This window comes from Acanthaster planci, linkage group LG06 (genome assembly GCF_054643075.1).
Source record: "Acanthaster planci isolate LZ-2023a linkage group LG06, COTS_SCS, whole genome shotgun sequence".
Taxonomy (NCBI): Eukaryota; Metazoa; Echinodermata; class Asteroidea; order Valvatida; family Acanthasteridae; genus Acanthaster; species Acanthaster planci.
In genome coordinates this window covers 7925562-7941899 of record NC_141782.1, presented here as the reverse complement: position 1 = coordinate 7941899, position 16338 = coordinate 7925562, and the positions used below count along the sequence as shown (strand labels likewise).

Sequence of the window (16338 nt, the reverse complement as noted above, 5' to 3'; positions counted from 1 at the left end):
ATACTTAGATGGTATCGGTGGCAATTTACAACACCACCACTACCACCACTGGTCCTATGTCGCGAAAACATTGCTCTATAAGTGTTTAAAGGTATTCTTTCATACAAACACTGCAAATATCATTCAGGGCACTCCAAACAAATAATCTCGGAACAGTAGCAAGAAAAACACAGTGTAATGACTGCATGTGGAGCCATTTTCTGGGTTTATTTTCATTGTAATAAAGTACCTGGCGAACACGTAAATGATTGACAACAAAAAAACGGATCTCCCCGATCTCTCTTCTATTAATCTTGCAGTAATGATGATTTTTATATTTTCGTTTAATGAATCGATGAACGGTTAGCCCACTAGTTTAAACACAGAATTGCATACTTAGGGGGAAAAGAAAGCTTCGTACAAGTAAAGTACGCCAAACAAAACGTGTTTTCTATTGTATTATTTAAAGGTGGGGGTAGGTAAATGGTTAAAAAATTCTCCCCTCTGTCTAAATTTTTAGCTGGCATACTAGGTTGGGGTGATAGTCAATTAATCTTGTGAAACGGAACCATTTCATTGTAACAGTTAGTGACGGTGGCAGATGTTTAACGTTAAAGAATGTCTGGATTTAAAAGGCAATTGCAGGTACAAAGATCCAAGAGCCAGATACTTTTTTTATATCAATCAGCTTGAAAAATATACTAAACTAATAAATAAAAATTGGGTCAGTTTCTTTTAAATCATCAACTTTTTCAAAGAAAGAGGAATAAGTTCTGCATAACTGTAGGTGGTGTCAGGTAACCGGAAACAAAACTTTGTTCAGCCTGATAAATGACATTGTCAACTCACAGGAATGATAAAACGTACTGAAATGAAATTTTGTCTGTTTCACCTTATTGGACTAACGCAGGGTCAAGGGGTCTGCACATTTTACACTCCACTGGCAATGGTAACTGATAATTAACCTCATCTTCACTCAGGGAAAAAAATAAAATAAACAAATTAAAAAGAGAAACTTACGTAAAAAGGAAACACTGTTAATATAAGAAAGGGTATATTCAACTCACATGACAGCACTTCCAAATAGCTTGTATATCAATTTTGTCAAACAGCATCCCTATTCAAAACCACCACCACTACATGTTAAGAAAACAACAAATTATATTTCTCTATTTTAATAGAGAAAAAACAGACTTAGAGTTGCATCATTCCGAAATACCGTGAAAGTCATTTGTTGGCAATAGGGTTGGCGATAGGTTCCCAGTTCGCCATACCATGAGACTGTGTTTATACTGTGAATTGTGTCAGTGAATCACCATTTCAAGCCCACCCATCTGCGATCATGATGCTGCAACCAACCAATGCATATTTTAAATGGATATATAATACCCAGAATTCCAAAACGTACCGCAGTTTAACCACTATCAATGACATACATCTCGAGACAAACCTAATTTTTGAGTGAAATCAAAATCATGTTTCTAACCATAAACTACAAAAGTACACAAACTGTGATGAAGTACAAATTAATGTTCTTTACATACCAAGCTTCCGTAATGTCACGGCAAACTTCATCTTTTGCGAAACATTTCTGGTTCAGCAATATAAAACAAAATTCGCAAGGTGGTCGTTGCATCACAATGTAGCAATTAGGAAATGCTTAAATGGACTGCACTGGCATGTGTGTCATTGACATCCATGCAAATTCGTTCAATAAGTGTGCAAGAGATAATATCTGGAAAGGACTGCGACTACAAAAATATTTTGGATAGTCGAGAAAATATTGGTGTAAACATACACTGGATAATAATCTTAACTCCTGTAAGTACACAATATGGCAAATTCTAATCAAAGTTGATTACAGCGAAGTCGTGTGATTTGTAAACCTAACACACTGAACTAGCAGCCACGCACATACAAATACGAAACAAGACATACCCAAGTGGGATGAAGGAGTTTCTCAAATACGACTTCTAAGAAATAATTATAATCAGAAGGAGTTTGAAATCATTCACGAAACCCCACTTGGTCTACATCCTACGAATTTCTATTATACAAGTTCAATTTAACTCCAATTAGTAATATTATTATCGGTATTTTTACTTACGTGTTTTATGTTTGAACGTACGTTCACGCGAAATCTACTGCTTATTCCAGATGTACTATGTATTCGCCAAAGTGTAAAATCAAAACTACTAAATGGAAGGTCGCCGTATCATATTAAAAAGCAGATATTAGGTTTACTCTCCTTTTCCAGATGGCACAACATTTTCTCCTATTCACCTTGGTATATCTCAGCTGAGCATCTTTACGATAACAACATCTACTACATGAAATAAAAAGGATTCTCAGATTCTCAACATGAGCTTAGGCCTACTGCTGCGTTTTTATGAAATGTTTCATAATTGGAGTTAACAAATTACATCGGCACATACATAAAGACACTTACAAAACATACGTTTGGCATGAATACACGGTGTGAATGATGCAGCCATAGTCTCATTTAAACATCTATTGGCTAAACTGTGAATTGTGTCAGTGAATCATCCTTTCAAGCTCACCCATCTGCAATCATGATGCTGCAACCAACCAATGCATATTTTAAATGGATATATAATACCAGAATTCCAAAACGTACCGCAGTTTAACCACTATCAATGACATACACCTCGAGACAAACAGAGGTTTTGAGTCAAATCAAAATCAAGTTTCTAACCATAAACTGCAAATACATGACTGTAGTACACAGACTGTGATTATGTACAAATGAACGTTCTTTACATGCAGTGTGCTGACTTCATTTTTCCGACTGACAGAGTGTTCATTCGTGATGCTTCTCTCATTTCTTCATTCAATTATAATGACATTTGTAAACGGCATGAAAAATGTTGACCAACAGTTGCGGATTTGATATTTACAATACAGTTCACAAATTTACAAACAATGCAAAATAAACAAATTACACCTTGAAATATTCAAGAGTAAAATCAAAACTACTGAATAAAAGAACGCCATACCATATATTGAAAGTGTTTAGTTTACTCTCCCTTTTCGGATGAAACAATATTTTCTTCTAGTTACCTAGATATAATCTCAGCTGAACACCTTTACAATAACGACATCGACTACATGAAGAAAAATGATACTCCGATTCTCAACATAAGCTTACACTATCATGTTTTTATGAAACGTTTCACATTGGAGTTAACATATTACATCAGTATATACAAAAAGAAACCAACACAATATACGTTTAGCATCAGCTACGAAGTACAATGGGAACGTTGCAGCCATAGCCTTATTTGGGCATCTATTGGCAACCGCACACTCCCATCATAGATCAAAAAGACAATCGAACATGCACAGAAGATCATTCTCTCGGTCATTTTGCAGCCACTTCATGGAAGTCCCATCTGGGGTTATCGGCCCATTTAAAGAAGCTTCCTTAAGCAGAATAATCGCATGTAACAAAGTTATCACCAAAGAAAAAGACTTAACTTTAGAGACAGTGTTTTCAATAGACCATGTGGCGTATCGGTCTCTTCTTTTTGTCTGCCACGTTTTGGGTATGTGTGTGTTACGGTTTCATGTTTCGCGTCCCACTGGCTGGAGAGAGACGTGCAAAAGGGACGTCAAAAGCTGATAACTTCAATATTGTTAAAAGTTTTTAAAAAGTACGGTTCTCTCCATTGAGACTTTATACCATTATTGGCATAATGTTTTAAGCGTAAATCATTAAGGAATAAAGGTTTGTTCTGAAACTTTCACCGGACATTTGAAATCAATTTTCCAACAAAAAGAATGACTTGCAATCCTAACCTTGGGTCTAAACAGTGAAACGTTCAAGATTGTGTCGTTTATTGTTGTTGATGTCGTGGTCGTCATTTTGTCTTTCTAAAGCTAAATTTGTCCTTAAAATGAAGAATATTGTTCACAATGTAAAAAGTACGGAGTTTTATACGACTATTTGAATTAACGTTCACCGTAAGATATGCTGTCTGTAGGCCCACACTGTATAGTACCTTACGGTCTGGTTTGGCCAAGAATATCTCCATCCAAAATTCTTTCAATGCGGTCAATCAAGCTGTAAATTTTGCGGGTCATAGTTTGCAAGATTTGCCTGCTCCGACCATGCTGGATACTGCGCCCCATCCATCTCCGAAGCCACGGTGTTCCCGGTAGCTAACTGGTGCCGTGCTCCCCCAATGTCGGCTTGGCACTCGGGGCATTTGGCCGTCTGCATGGCTCCACCACATTCTCCAATGGCGTACACGTGCCCATTTGGGCATTTGTACCAGTGTCCCTTTGCCAGACCTATCGCCTTGACTATTATGACCTTTGTCTCCTCGCTGACACCCAAACCACCGATGCTTTTTCGTAGTTCCTGCAACAGCTCCTTAGTTTCCAGTTCACTTTCTTCAGTCAAGAGCATGCCACTGAAGAGCAGTTTACGGACTTTTTCCATTTGGTTTCGTAAGTCCTCATTATCACTAGGAGCAGCACGTGCGATATCGCAAGCTTCGACACAGAGATGAAGACGTCTAAGTTCGTTCGGAAAATCAATCAACTCCTGCTCAGTGCCTCGAAAAGGTCTCGATGGATTAAACAGCCGACCTGCAACATGTTCAATGTTTTTCATGGTCTGCCGGTACCACTCATCGAACCCACTCATCGAACCCACTACGCCACCACTTTTGAGTTGTTTTTCAAGTTTCACGATCTCATTTGCCAAATTGGTTTGATTCAGAAGTAGGTTAAGGTCGAAGATTGACACTGAATTGGATTTAAGAGGTTTTGTAATGGTTTCGACGAAGGATTCTTTGAACAGACAGCTTCTTTTTACTTCAATCAACTTCGACCTGATCTCCCGCTTTTTCTCGGGACATTCATCGGAATCTCCAATGACTTGATCTTTGACCCTTTCAATATCTTCCAACATTCTGTTGATGAGAGTGCCGTAACGTGTACTTCGTCTGATAGGGGTTTTACATTTTGGACACGACTTTAATTGAATGGACACGGTGAGCGGCTCTTCATCCGGCGTATCTCCAGCATTTTCATCTGCAGACTCTAAGGAGAAATTCTCGGTCTGCTTCATCCACTGATCAAGACCAGACACTTCAATGATGTGATTGCAGTCTCTCAACTCTACAAAAGAGGTCCCATCTTCGTCTTCACAACCAAAGAAGATCTCAGTGACCTTCTCCTTGTGACAGACACGGCATAAAGAGGGACAAGGTTCGCCACACATGCCAATGCACTGATGTCCGCACTTCGGCAGCAGCTCTGGACACGGACGATTACACGGCGGCCGATCGCACGGCTCGCTGCATTTCTTCTCGCACTTGTAATGGCGGCACTGCCACTTGCAAGGTTCCTGGCACGGCATGCAGGGTTCCCAGCATTTCTTCTGGCATCTGCTGTGAATACATCGATTTTCACATTTTTCTTGACATGGGGGGCAATTGCTGGAACACGGAGACCTGCACTTGTGCCCACACACAAGAATTCGACCGCATTTCAGTCGACAAGAAACATGGAGCCTTCCTCCAAGACACGAGGAACATTTACCGGGACATTTGTGGCCACAAGCTAGAATCTTCAGGCAAAGGGCTGGACACTGGTCAGCACCATCAGAGCATGGCATTAACCCTCGATGACCGCAAGGCAAATTGGTACGTAACACTTTCTCAGTACACGGTCTCTCAGCGCACGGCAGTCCGCAAGTACTTCGACAGGTGTGACCACATGGAAGTTTCTTGCCACATTTCTCAACACAGTCGATATAGTCAGGATTTTCGTAGCATTTCATTTTTGCAGAATGACTGCATCTGGGAAGCTGCTTTGTGACAATGCGTTCACAGCTCCTTGGACACTCCTCCCAACACAAATGTGGGCATCTGTGTTTGGCTTCGCATAGTTCTCTTTCACACCATTTACGACACAAAAACCGTTCATGCGATCGGTCGTCTGGATGGCATAACCTTGTACAGACGTGGCCACAAGGTAAGCGGAACTCACAGGGTCGTGTGCACCCACCATCAGGAACCCTCTTGAAGTCTGCAGCACAGGAAACTCTGGTCTCAGTATTGGGATGGGAAGAGCAGGCCAAGACAAGACTGTCACCGAGAAGCTGTTTTTGTTTCATTTCATTTGTGATCGCTCTCCATATTTCACTCTTAGATGCAAGCTGGTCAAAATTCCCGATGCAGAAGAGCCCCAGTTTGGCCCTCGAGAGCATTACGCATATGCGATTGGGTGTGCGAAGGAAGCCAATGGCCCCCTCTTCGTTGCTTCGAACGAGAGACAGCAAGATAATGTCACACTCTTCCCCCTGGTAATTGTCTACCACCGAAACGCGCACATCGTCGAGCTTTGAATCGTCACGCAGAAGTGACTTGATAGATAGCAGCTGACCCGTATATACAGTTAGGATCGTTACTTGCGAAGGCGAATAACCTTGTTGCAGTAAGTACCTGCAAAGAGCAACTACCATGTCAGCTTCATGCTTACTCGAGTGGCTTTTCAGCCCGTCGTCACAGCTGTCCTCACTGAACCCGTGGTTGATGAAAAACATGTTCCTGGATACTCCACGGACGTCCTCTATGCGTAGCACTGAGTTATCATCCTGTAGGTCCTTGTAGAAGTGATTCCGCATTATCGCTGAGATCTCTGGCCGCATACGGTGCTGTCGCGCAAGCGTCTGTCGGGGGAAGTTGTTGTTGATCAGTCGTTCGAAAAGGGATATGTCCAGGTTGTACTGTTTAGCCAGACGGTACACAGTGGGGTTGGGCTTAAGCTGTTGGTGATCCCCAATCAGGATCAAATGCTGGCAGTGTTGGCTTAGTGTGGTAATAACATGAGCCTCCATCACCTCTGCGGCCTCCTCTACCACAATGATACGGGGACCGACCCGCTGCAACACCGACTGCCACTTGGCAGCCCCAGTGGTGGTCATACCGATGACTTTCACGTCTTTTAGGATCTGAAACACCAAGTCGTTGTCAATCTCTTTGATGGCTGGCGTTAACCTGTCGTACTCTTCTACAGGACTTGAAGTTGCTGCTAAGCAGTCGGCACGATATGCATCAACCCAGTACCTGTAAAGTCTCCATTTGTCTTCAATGCGAAGATTCCAGACATCGTGGATGGCAAGAACCTCACTCTGGCACATTTTTTCGGAGCTTCTCATGTGATGCTCGATGAATTTTAAAAATTCAAGCCTGTTCTTCTTACTGGGACTATCCTCTTCGATTTCAAACGCATTCTTAAACTTCTCCAGGATAAATTCCCCTTGTTTGCATTCAGTGACCCTTCTCCCTATAGGTTCCCTTGTGAACTTCGGTGTGCCGTCCAGTTCTTCGTCTAACATTCTTTCATCATCAGATTCTACGTCCTCCAAATGAGTCACTCTCGGAGAATTATCTCGAACCGGTTCTGTGACAAATTTAGATCGTGAATAAGTCAACATGAACTCTTCCAATTCAAGCCAGCGGGATATGATGGCAGTATCGTTACCTGGCCGACTCTGAAGGCTGCGTTTATGTACAGGTGTCATAAAACGCTCCAATGTCTTGAATCCCACAACCATCTCATTAAAGGCGAACGCTTCTTTTACTTTATCTTCGATTGTACGCTTTACCGCCTCCCTGTGTTCCGAGAGATAACGATTTTCTATAATTTTATCATGCCGGTCAACGGCATCCATTGTCATTAACTTGGTACGTTTTACCAGTTTAAGGTTGTACTTCTCAAGCTTTTGACTCCTGCTTCTGCTACCAATGCGGACAACATCTTTCTCAAATTCAACAACTCCTTCAAGAAACTGGTCCAGCGCATGGTTTGTGTAACACACAACGAGTATGGGTCCTCGGTTCTCTGTACCCAACCACACTTTGCGATTTTTCTTGTTCAGAAGCACTTCCATTATTTTCAGTCCTACATAGGTTTTCCCCGTTCCAGGTGGACCTTGTATTACAGCCAGTTCTTGTGTCAGAGCTGAGTAAACAGCTCGTCTCTGAGACTCGTCTAAACAGGTAGCACTTTCGACAGGCCATTTCTCAAACATGAGCAGAGGTATCTCAGTAGGATTAGCTGTACAGGGATAATCCAGTGTTTCCACATCGCTATGACTGATTTCTTGTCCTCCTTCTTGGTTTATTTTCCCCGTTTGACATGCATCAGGTTGTTCTGTTTTCTCCTGAGATTGTAAAGGATCTCTTTGGGCATGCGTTAGAAAATGTGAAGGGGGTGTTGGATTACCTATGCTTTGTCGAACACGCATGCTTGCATGACGATAGAGTGCTTGGTATGCACACACTGGTTTAAATAGAGGAGTCAAATCATACGTGGCCTGTGAGTCGTCCTTCAAATATTGAGGCTCTGAGACGAGGTTAGAAGCCTCAATGATGTATACCTGGAGAGGTAGCGTCTCCTTGGAGATTTGCTGGAGGCCTTTGAGTACAGGCCGATACGCTTCAAAGAAGGCTTCAGATTCCACCATGACATATTCCAGATCATACACATCGACATCAGTAATAGGTTCCTGAAACTGAATGTCGATAATTCCTCTGGACAGACAATCTCGTTTTGTGACCACGGCGAATCGAGCGCTTCTAAAACTGTCATCTGACAGACACACCAGTGATCCGTAGCACAAGATCTTTTTGCTCGATAATCGACGAGGATTCCACCCACTGATGTTAAACTTGATAGTGTATGAAACGCCCTCAGGTCCACAGACCGGCATCAATACATGGACTTCGCGATACACTCGGATGTCATCCACTCGTTTCTGGGAGGACTCTCCTCGCTGCTGTTTGCTGAAAAAACATATGGCAGCTCGCAAAGGTGCCACAAAATCCTCCCTAAGGAGACGAAATTGTGTGTCGAGGTAAGTGTCGACGCCTCCATAAGCTCCCTCCTTCAGATTTGGGTTCAGAGCCGGCTCTACGTTGATACGTATCTCATCCAACTCAGGCATAACGGACATCTTTCTAAACAGATTAACGGCTTTGTGTTTTTGCATGTTCCGGACTTCGTGCAGTGTGACTTTGCAACTGTCATTGAGCTCTCTGATTCGATTGAGCATTTCTTCAGTTGATGAATCACCCTGGTTTTTCATTTGTGTGTCGTAGTTAGCATAAAGCAGACTGACCACCAAAGCTACGTGAACCGTTTGACTCGGAGAGTGTTCACGGATTGAAGAGCACAAGGTACAAATATCCCTAACTACGTCAATCTTATCATTAAATCTTATCTTCATGATCAGTTGAGGCAGATACTCCGTCAAGAAACGAGAGTCAGTAACTGCATCTAACACCAATTTTACATTGTGTTCAAAATATGTGCTTCCAGTGCAAGCTCTTGCAAGGATTCCAAGACACGTTTCCATGTCATCCTCATTCATTTCATCCATCTCAAGTATTGTTGCGAGGCAGTTAGGGCGACTGGCTAACCATACAGCGATCCTCCTACCGGTGTCCAAGGATGCAAGTTGTCTCAAATCTCGGCGAGTTTGCTCCCTGATTTTTTCACGAGATTTAATATCATGTTTATAATCTCTTGGCGTTAATCTGTCAGGGAAGGGGTCGGGTGAATTCCCTCCTCGATCTTTTAGTGGAGTGCAATATTTGTCCTTGTGGCTGTTACCCCTCAGTTCATATCCGCGATGGTTTGAAGCACTTCGGCCGTCGTTGCTTTGAGCATTACTCTTACACTTTCCTTCTTCACTCCAGAATGAGCATCCAGGTTTGTCGTCCGCGGGTTCAAGGTATACAGCTCTTTCTCTGTGTACTGTGAGTTCCAATTGAGCTCTGTTGTCATTGCCGCGTGAATCCCAACCTTGACTTTCTGACTGCCCCCCTTTGGAGCTGGCTTCCCTCAATTTGAATATACTCCAATGTCTTTTCGAGGTTATCAAACCCTCTGTCAATATCTGATTGTCATCATCTATTTCTCCTTCCTCTAGTTCCTTGTGACTTCTTTTTCTTGAGGAGGATGAACGTCGTTCCTTCGATCTACCTAAGGGGCAGACCCTTTCAGTATAATACTCACGGCGTGTGGGGCTGCCAGATGAGTCAACATCGCGCATGGTTTCGGTGTTTTCTGCTGAATAGGGACCCAGCCGTTTGAACACGGATTGTCTGGGCTCTTTTCGATCCATGATGGCTGTTCGAAGATTCTTCACAACTGGCACTAAGAGGATCGGATTCCTGCCAAAAGATTTGAAAAATGGGGATTAACCTGCTTTTGATGCTGCATCTTTGCAAAAGATGATTCAAGACTTATCCAAGACCCCTATACTGCAAGGCATATTTTTGTCCAACATCTACACATTATTCTTATTTTCTCATACTAGCTGCCCTGGCTCAACACAAAGGACTTCAAAACGTTTCTTGTACTTTGTGCAGTTAGGTTTATAGGGTCCAACCAAAGTAAACTAGACAATGAGGCTTATTTAAACATAAAATAATCGTGGCCTTATTTGGGCAGAGCATGGTCGTCGTTTTCTTCACAGTCCAGTCAATTCAGTGGTGGGAGCTGTCTCCATTTTTTGCCACACCTTCTTGTTATGTATGAAGCACTGAAGGCTCTCTGTGATGAAAGTACTGTGCAGTATTTGCCGACGGCAGTGGTGGATGCACATCGGGTTGCGTGAGCGTTAGTGAGGGCGCCCTATTGGTACGGGTTGCTCATTATGTGACAAACAACCCTCTTTCAAATCTGTTTTTACCTTTGTAACAGTTTCTATTTTTATCGTACCAACAACAAATTGTTAAAGTATACACTTTTCTTTTACTCCGTAAAGGCCCTGTTTTCTTACGCTCCCCAAAAGAAATCGATCAGTGAGACTGGTGCATTTAGTTTGAATGAAAAAGGAGGTTGAAAGAGCCAACCAACATGATTCATTTCCTTTAGGAAAGAAAACATTTTATGGTCCAGATAGTTACACATCTCTAAAGATGTAGTTCAACGATGAAGGTCATTTTTCTATAGTATGACTTATGACGTAGAATATACCATATGTATTACAGAGACAAGGTCTTATACTGTTTCAAAAACTGTACAATTGAATGCACGGCGGACTAAAAATGAACACAGTCGTCTGTTTATGTTGCCATTCTTTGAAGTTGTGACCATACATAGATATCGGAAGAATAGAAAAACTCTATGTGACCATAGCTGTATGTAGTGAAGTAGTGAAGGGGGGCCTGGGGAGCACGTGCCCCCACTAAAAAAAAAAACAGGTGAATGGATATTGAACAAGGCTTATAAAAGCTTGCTCCCCGAAAATCGCACCACTGAAATCAGGTGCTCCCCTCTGTGCCCCCCCCACCACAAATAAAATCTTAGCTACGCCATTGACTATATTGTTGTGATCGCAGACATTTAAACGCATAGACCACCAGGCTTGCGCGAATAATATATCGTGGGCAAGCAGTGGGCGAAACGATGAATGTCAGCGCGTTAAGTTCGAATTGCGCGTGACACACTAAGAATGCATGTATGTATATTTTTACTCTTTTTTTCAAATGTTGCAACCGCAGCCGTTTTGAATCTGCATCGGCCATATTAAGTAAACAGAGGATTTTTTCACAATCGAAAAATGGCTTCATAGAATTTCATGGCTGGAATTCTTCAACTATGTGTAAAGTCCCTATACCAAGGGGTGAATTTCACTGATCTCTTAGATCAGTGGTGAAAACGGGCGATTCACAATAGTGCGCCACCAAGAGTTTGCAACGCGTTTGTCAAACACAACGCGCGTTTGGTCGACAGATTTCGCGCACTATGATTGGCCAACGTGTTGCAAACTCTTGGTGGCGCGCTATTGTTAAACGCTGGCCGCATTTGCCCATGGTTTGATTTTAGTCGGGTGCCACGTAGATCAAAGCCCTTGTAGTTTTGAGTAGGATCTAGCGGTCTATGCGTTTATGGATGCATCCCACCAAATCATTGTATTTCTGCGCGCGAGTTCATGAATATGTTTTGATCTGACGGGAATTTTACAATAAGACAGGTCATAATCAGGAGGGATCATAGGAATATTTCTCTAAATCCCGCATTTGGGACTGATAGTTTCCAGTTAAGGGTGTTTCTTTCACAAAAATTGAGCCAAGAATTGCAGGCCTATTTTTTGATAGAGGCGGGCAGCTACATTCAGATTTGAGCATTTAGTTTTATCGCTAATTTGGGGGTATCTTCGGGGAAAGACGAATAAACCATTTTCGTGGCTAACCCCAATAAAATTGAAACGAAAAGTGATCTTCTGGCCATAATCTTGAACTTCCAGTGAAAAAAACGAAGGACAGCCTCTTCACGAGAGTTAACAGGCAGCGCTATTTCGGTCCGATTTTTTTTTTTACTGTCGTCTATAGGCTAGGCACATATTTGGTGTCGTGCAACCTTATGTCTGTAGCTGTTACACAATACTTGGGAGTCGGAATACCTACGACTGTTTGCTGCTGTAGCATGTACTGAGTGATGTAGGGCTCCGATCCCAGCTGAGCCAACCCGTCTCATCATTGGTGTGTTTTCTGACAGCGACACTGATGATCAGTAGGTTTCTTCTCACCCCTGTGATGAGAAAAATGTTGTCAAAGACATCAACAGCACTGAAGCATTTTGCGAAAACTGTTTTTTGTCCGGCATTCGGGAAGCAGATGCAGTGTGGTTTGCAGCAATGCTGTTATCGTCCGAGGAGGACATAACGAGACGGCAGAACCGAGTGTGTTTTTGCAAGAAAAAAGTTAACGGGGGAAAAAACTGAAAGCATATAAAATTTTCTGTCTTTTTATGGAAGAAAAAACAGTTGGGTGGGTCGTGGGCCCGGCCATCACCGCACTCTACAGCCCGGTATTATATAAACGTCAGTTCAATATAATGTTTTCATGAAAATATAAAAAACTAGTATCTCCGTTTGAAAGTGTACACAGCAAAATTCGCAATCCTCCTGAAAATACACATACGCGGGACGCGTGTTGGACGCGATGTCTACGGTCCTATCATTGATCTCCATTATATAATGGAGATCAATGGATCCTATCTAGTCTTTATCCGGTTCGTAAATTGTGACGTCACTTCAATTTAAACCACGCCCACTGCACATGTACTGCACATAGAGTTACATGCATTGATCGCCGTTTACATGGAACCATGGAACCGGAAGTTAACGCGCACTTTCAGCGATCGTCCAATAGGAGCCTACATATCGTGGTGCGTCCGCCTTTGACGAAGTCACTTACGAACCGGATAATGGAGATCAATAGGCCCTGGTAAACAACAAGAGTTGCGAACTCTGTTGCGTGCACTTTCAAACTGAGATTTTAAAAAACTGGTTAAGGTTATTGTACGTCAGTTGTCACACTTCGAAGAAAAACTGAATTCTGCATCTGGAATGGATGAATTTGGGAAGAATAATGGCTGAGGTATGCACAGCAGTTAAATTGCCGGAGGTCGATGGTAAATCATGTTTGTAAGAAGGAACAGTTTTTAACATGCGAGTAGCACCTACAGAAAGTTCCTGCATGCCTTGTACTTCATAATGCTTGAATTTATATTGTATGCCAGTCTATTTAGCATATCAGGCTTAGTATATGAGCGTGGCCTTCACTATGTCAAAGTTGGGACCATCTGAAATATTACATATTGGCAAAAGTGGTTTCAAAAAATGTATGATTAATTTGTTCTTCATTCCGCCCAGATTCCACCGGAAAAATTCCAAGAATGAAATCTCATATTATATTGAACTCAAACTGAGTGACAGACGATGTGATATGGCAGAATTCTTCAAGGCAGAGATAAAACCAATGAATCGAAATGCAGAGAGGTTGCGTTTTCGTTGAATGACGTAACAAGCAGGGAAGTTCAAAGACAATGTAATAAATGTAAGAAAAAACTTCATTATATTTGTCAAATTATTTGTTCTCAGTTAACACTGATTTTATTTGGAAAGTAGTTATTAAATGAAATCGGGTCAATTTGTGACCCTTTTATTTAAATTTGATTTATTAGTGTCTGTGGTAAACACGGCAGAAAATTAGTTTGGCTGTTCAGTTATAGCTACGCTCATTTTGTGCTCACATAAAAGATTCTCACACTTCTGTATGTCACATGTCGGTTTTCAATAAATTTATTCAATATATGATTGCATTTTCTGTTTATTTTTACTTGTTTCCGCGAGGGAGGCCAAGGGTTTATCCGCCGTCCCAGAAGAAAAAGGTTCTCTCCATAACCATGATTTTGACTAATATTGTGCACAAACAATGCGCGATGTCCTATCCAGTTTTCATTGTGACGTCACACCCCTCCAACGAGGGAGGGGCGCCCTCCTCCTCAAGGTGTGACAGTCAAACATAAACGTTTATATGTCCGTGCAGCGGACGGCATATACTGGAAGGTCTCTGAGCGGCTAGAGACGAGTCCGTTAGGATGGAAGTGTGCCGTCCCGGTCTACTTAATTCTCCGTTGACTGGGGTGTTGGGCACCGGAAGGTCTTACGTGATTGGTCGGGTGCCTCGTGACGTAACCAAAACAAATACGTGACTCAGAAAATGAGACGGGCTGTGAATTGAAATAATGACTGTTGCAGTGCTTGACTTACAAGGTGGGGTCAGCACTTTCAGTTCAAATGTTGGCTATTTGATCCCCAGCCGGCACGATATCACCAGGTGGGGTAACTCGATCTGTAATACCACAGTGGCCGAGTGAGGGGACACTGGTAATTTTCAGCAAAAAGGGTAATTTCTGGGGAGTTATTTCAAGGCATATTTAGCGTATAATTACAGCCACGCTTATTATCAAATTATACGTCAAAAGAAAGAGCTTATTCTCCTCTATACGAGGAAATAAAAATCGATGATGTGCAATAATTCACTGCAGATATCTAGGCATTAGAAAAACATGTTTCAGCTCTTTGGAGAAAAAGAGTCATTTACGTGTCAGACCATAACGTAATTAGTGCAGGGTTGACAGTCACCAAACTTGCTTAAAAATATGGTTTAGATAAACATCTATAATAAAAAAATTAAATATTTGTCAGCTCTTCCTGCTTTTGTTTTTCTAATGGTCAACAAAAATGAAAAAATCTTCAATTTGAGATCACCCTAATTTAGACAGTTCTGAAGGTAATTGCTTCCCTTTAATTCACATTTTGGAGTAGATTGTTGTTATAGCCAAGCAAAAACCTACTTTTTTGCAGACCTCAAATAAAACCTTTGGAATAAATATATCAATAGGTGTTGGAGGAGTGTACCGTCAGGTTGCCGCCCACTCAGGCTGCACCACAGATACAACCACCTGTACCCAGTATCAAAAGAGGGCGCTATCACATAGCTAGTCAGTGCAGCTTAAAGGCTCGCAATGCGATTTAAAGTTGATAACATTGCATGCAAAGCTATCGAATGCAGTGTTTGGTAGTTTTATCGCTCCTACAAGTCATATCCTCAAGAAGCATACAGTGCGTCTTCGTCAGTGTACAAAAAAACATATGTAATAGGATGAATTTTGTGCCCCCCATTTTTTTGAAATTCTAACTCCCCCAGAGTTAGGTCATGCAGTTTCTTAGAAATGTGTGGGTTGCTTGGCAGCGCGTGTGGGCAGGTTGGTAGCAGAACTTGCAACCAACCACAAGAGTCCTTGAGGAGGAGCAGATAAATTCAGTGGCCAGTGACCCTTCACTCCACTTGGCTACTGGACTCCACAGAGACTGTTCTGTTGTCTCTGTGATCTCTCCTTGCATTGAACCTGCCACAATTACATATTCGTCCCTGTCCTGCTCTAGGTGAGTTTGATGATACTTTTGTCTTACTTTTATGCCTAGATTGAAGTGTCTATTCTTCAACGCTTAGACCAAGTCGTCATAGGTCAATATCATATTGCGTTTCTGAATTGTAGTCATTGTAATTTTGGCTGAGAATGCTTTGAAAGAGTAAAAGAATGTGCACGTCTTAATTTAAGCCAAAGTCTATTTTAGAAGTTCTATCCATGTTGATATCTGTTTAAGGTTCTGTTGTTTCCAGATACAAACACCATTTCTTTTGCGATATCTTCCACGATCCGTCCAAACATTCTGACTTCCTAGTCCCAGAATACTGAATGAATTTAACTTGCTGTATGAGTTTCCATTGATTTGGAAGTTTACCATTTCCATGTAAAAGATCTCTGGCGACTTGTCTAAATTAAGTAAAACTTAATTTAGGAAGACGTGATTCCTAGGATTACTTGTATAATATTATTTTACTTAAGTTTTTATGATATATTTCTTCTAGCATACATTGAATAATCACATTCCCTTGACTAAAGTGAAGAGAGGGATATTTCCCTCTTGTGCAAGTTAAGTCTTTGAATTTGTAACAT

At 41.8% G+C, this 16338-nt stretch overlaps 1 protein-coding gene across 1 annotated transcript; it reads right to left on the bottom strand.

Moving 5' to 3' along the window:
- Window positions 1–178: 178 nt before the first annotated feature.
- On the bottom strand, window positions 179–10189 carry LOC110980018 (NFX1-type zinc finger-containing protein 1-like). Its single transcript, XM_087137661.1, has one exon. It carries the CDS (start codon window positions 10142–10144, stop codon window positions 4055–4057), a length of 6090 nt encoding a protein of 2029 aa, XP_086993787.1. The 5' UTR covers window positions 10145–10189; the 3' UTR covers window positions 179–4054.
- Window positions 10190–16338: the final 6149 nt, after the last annotated feature.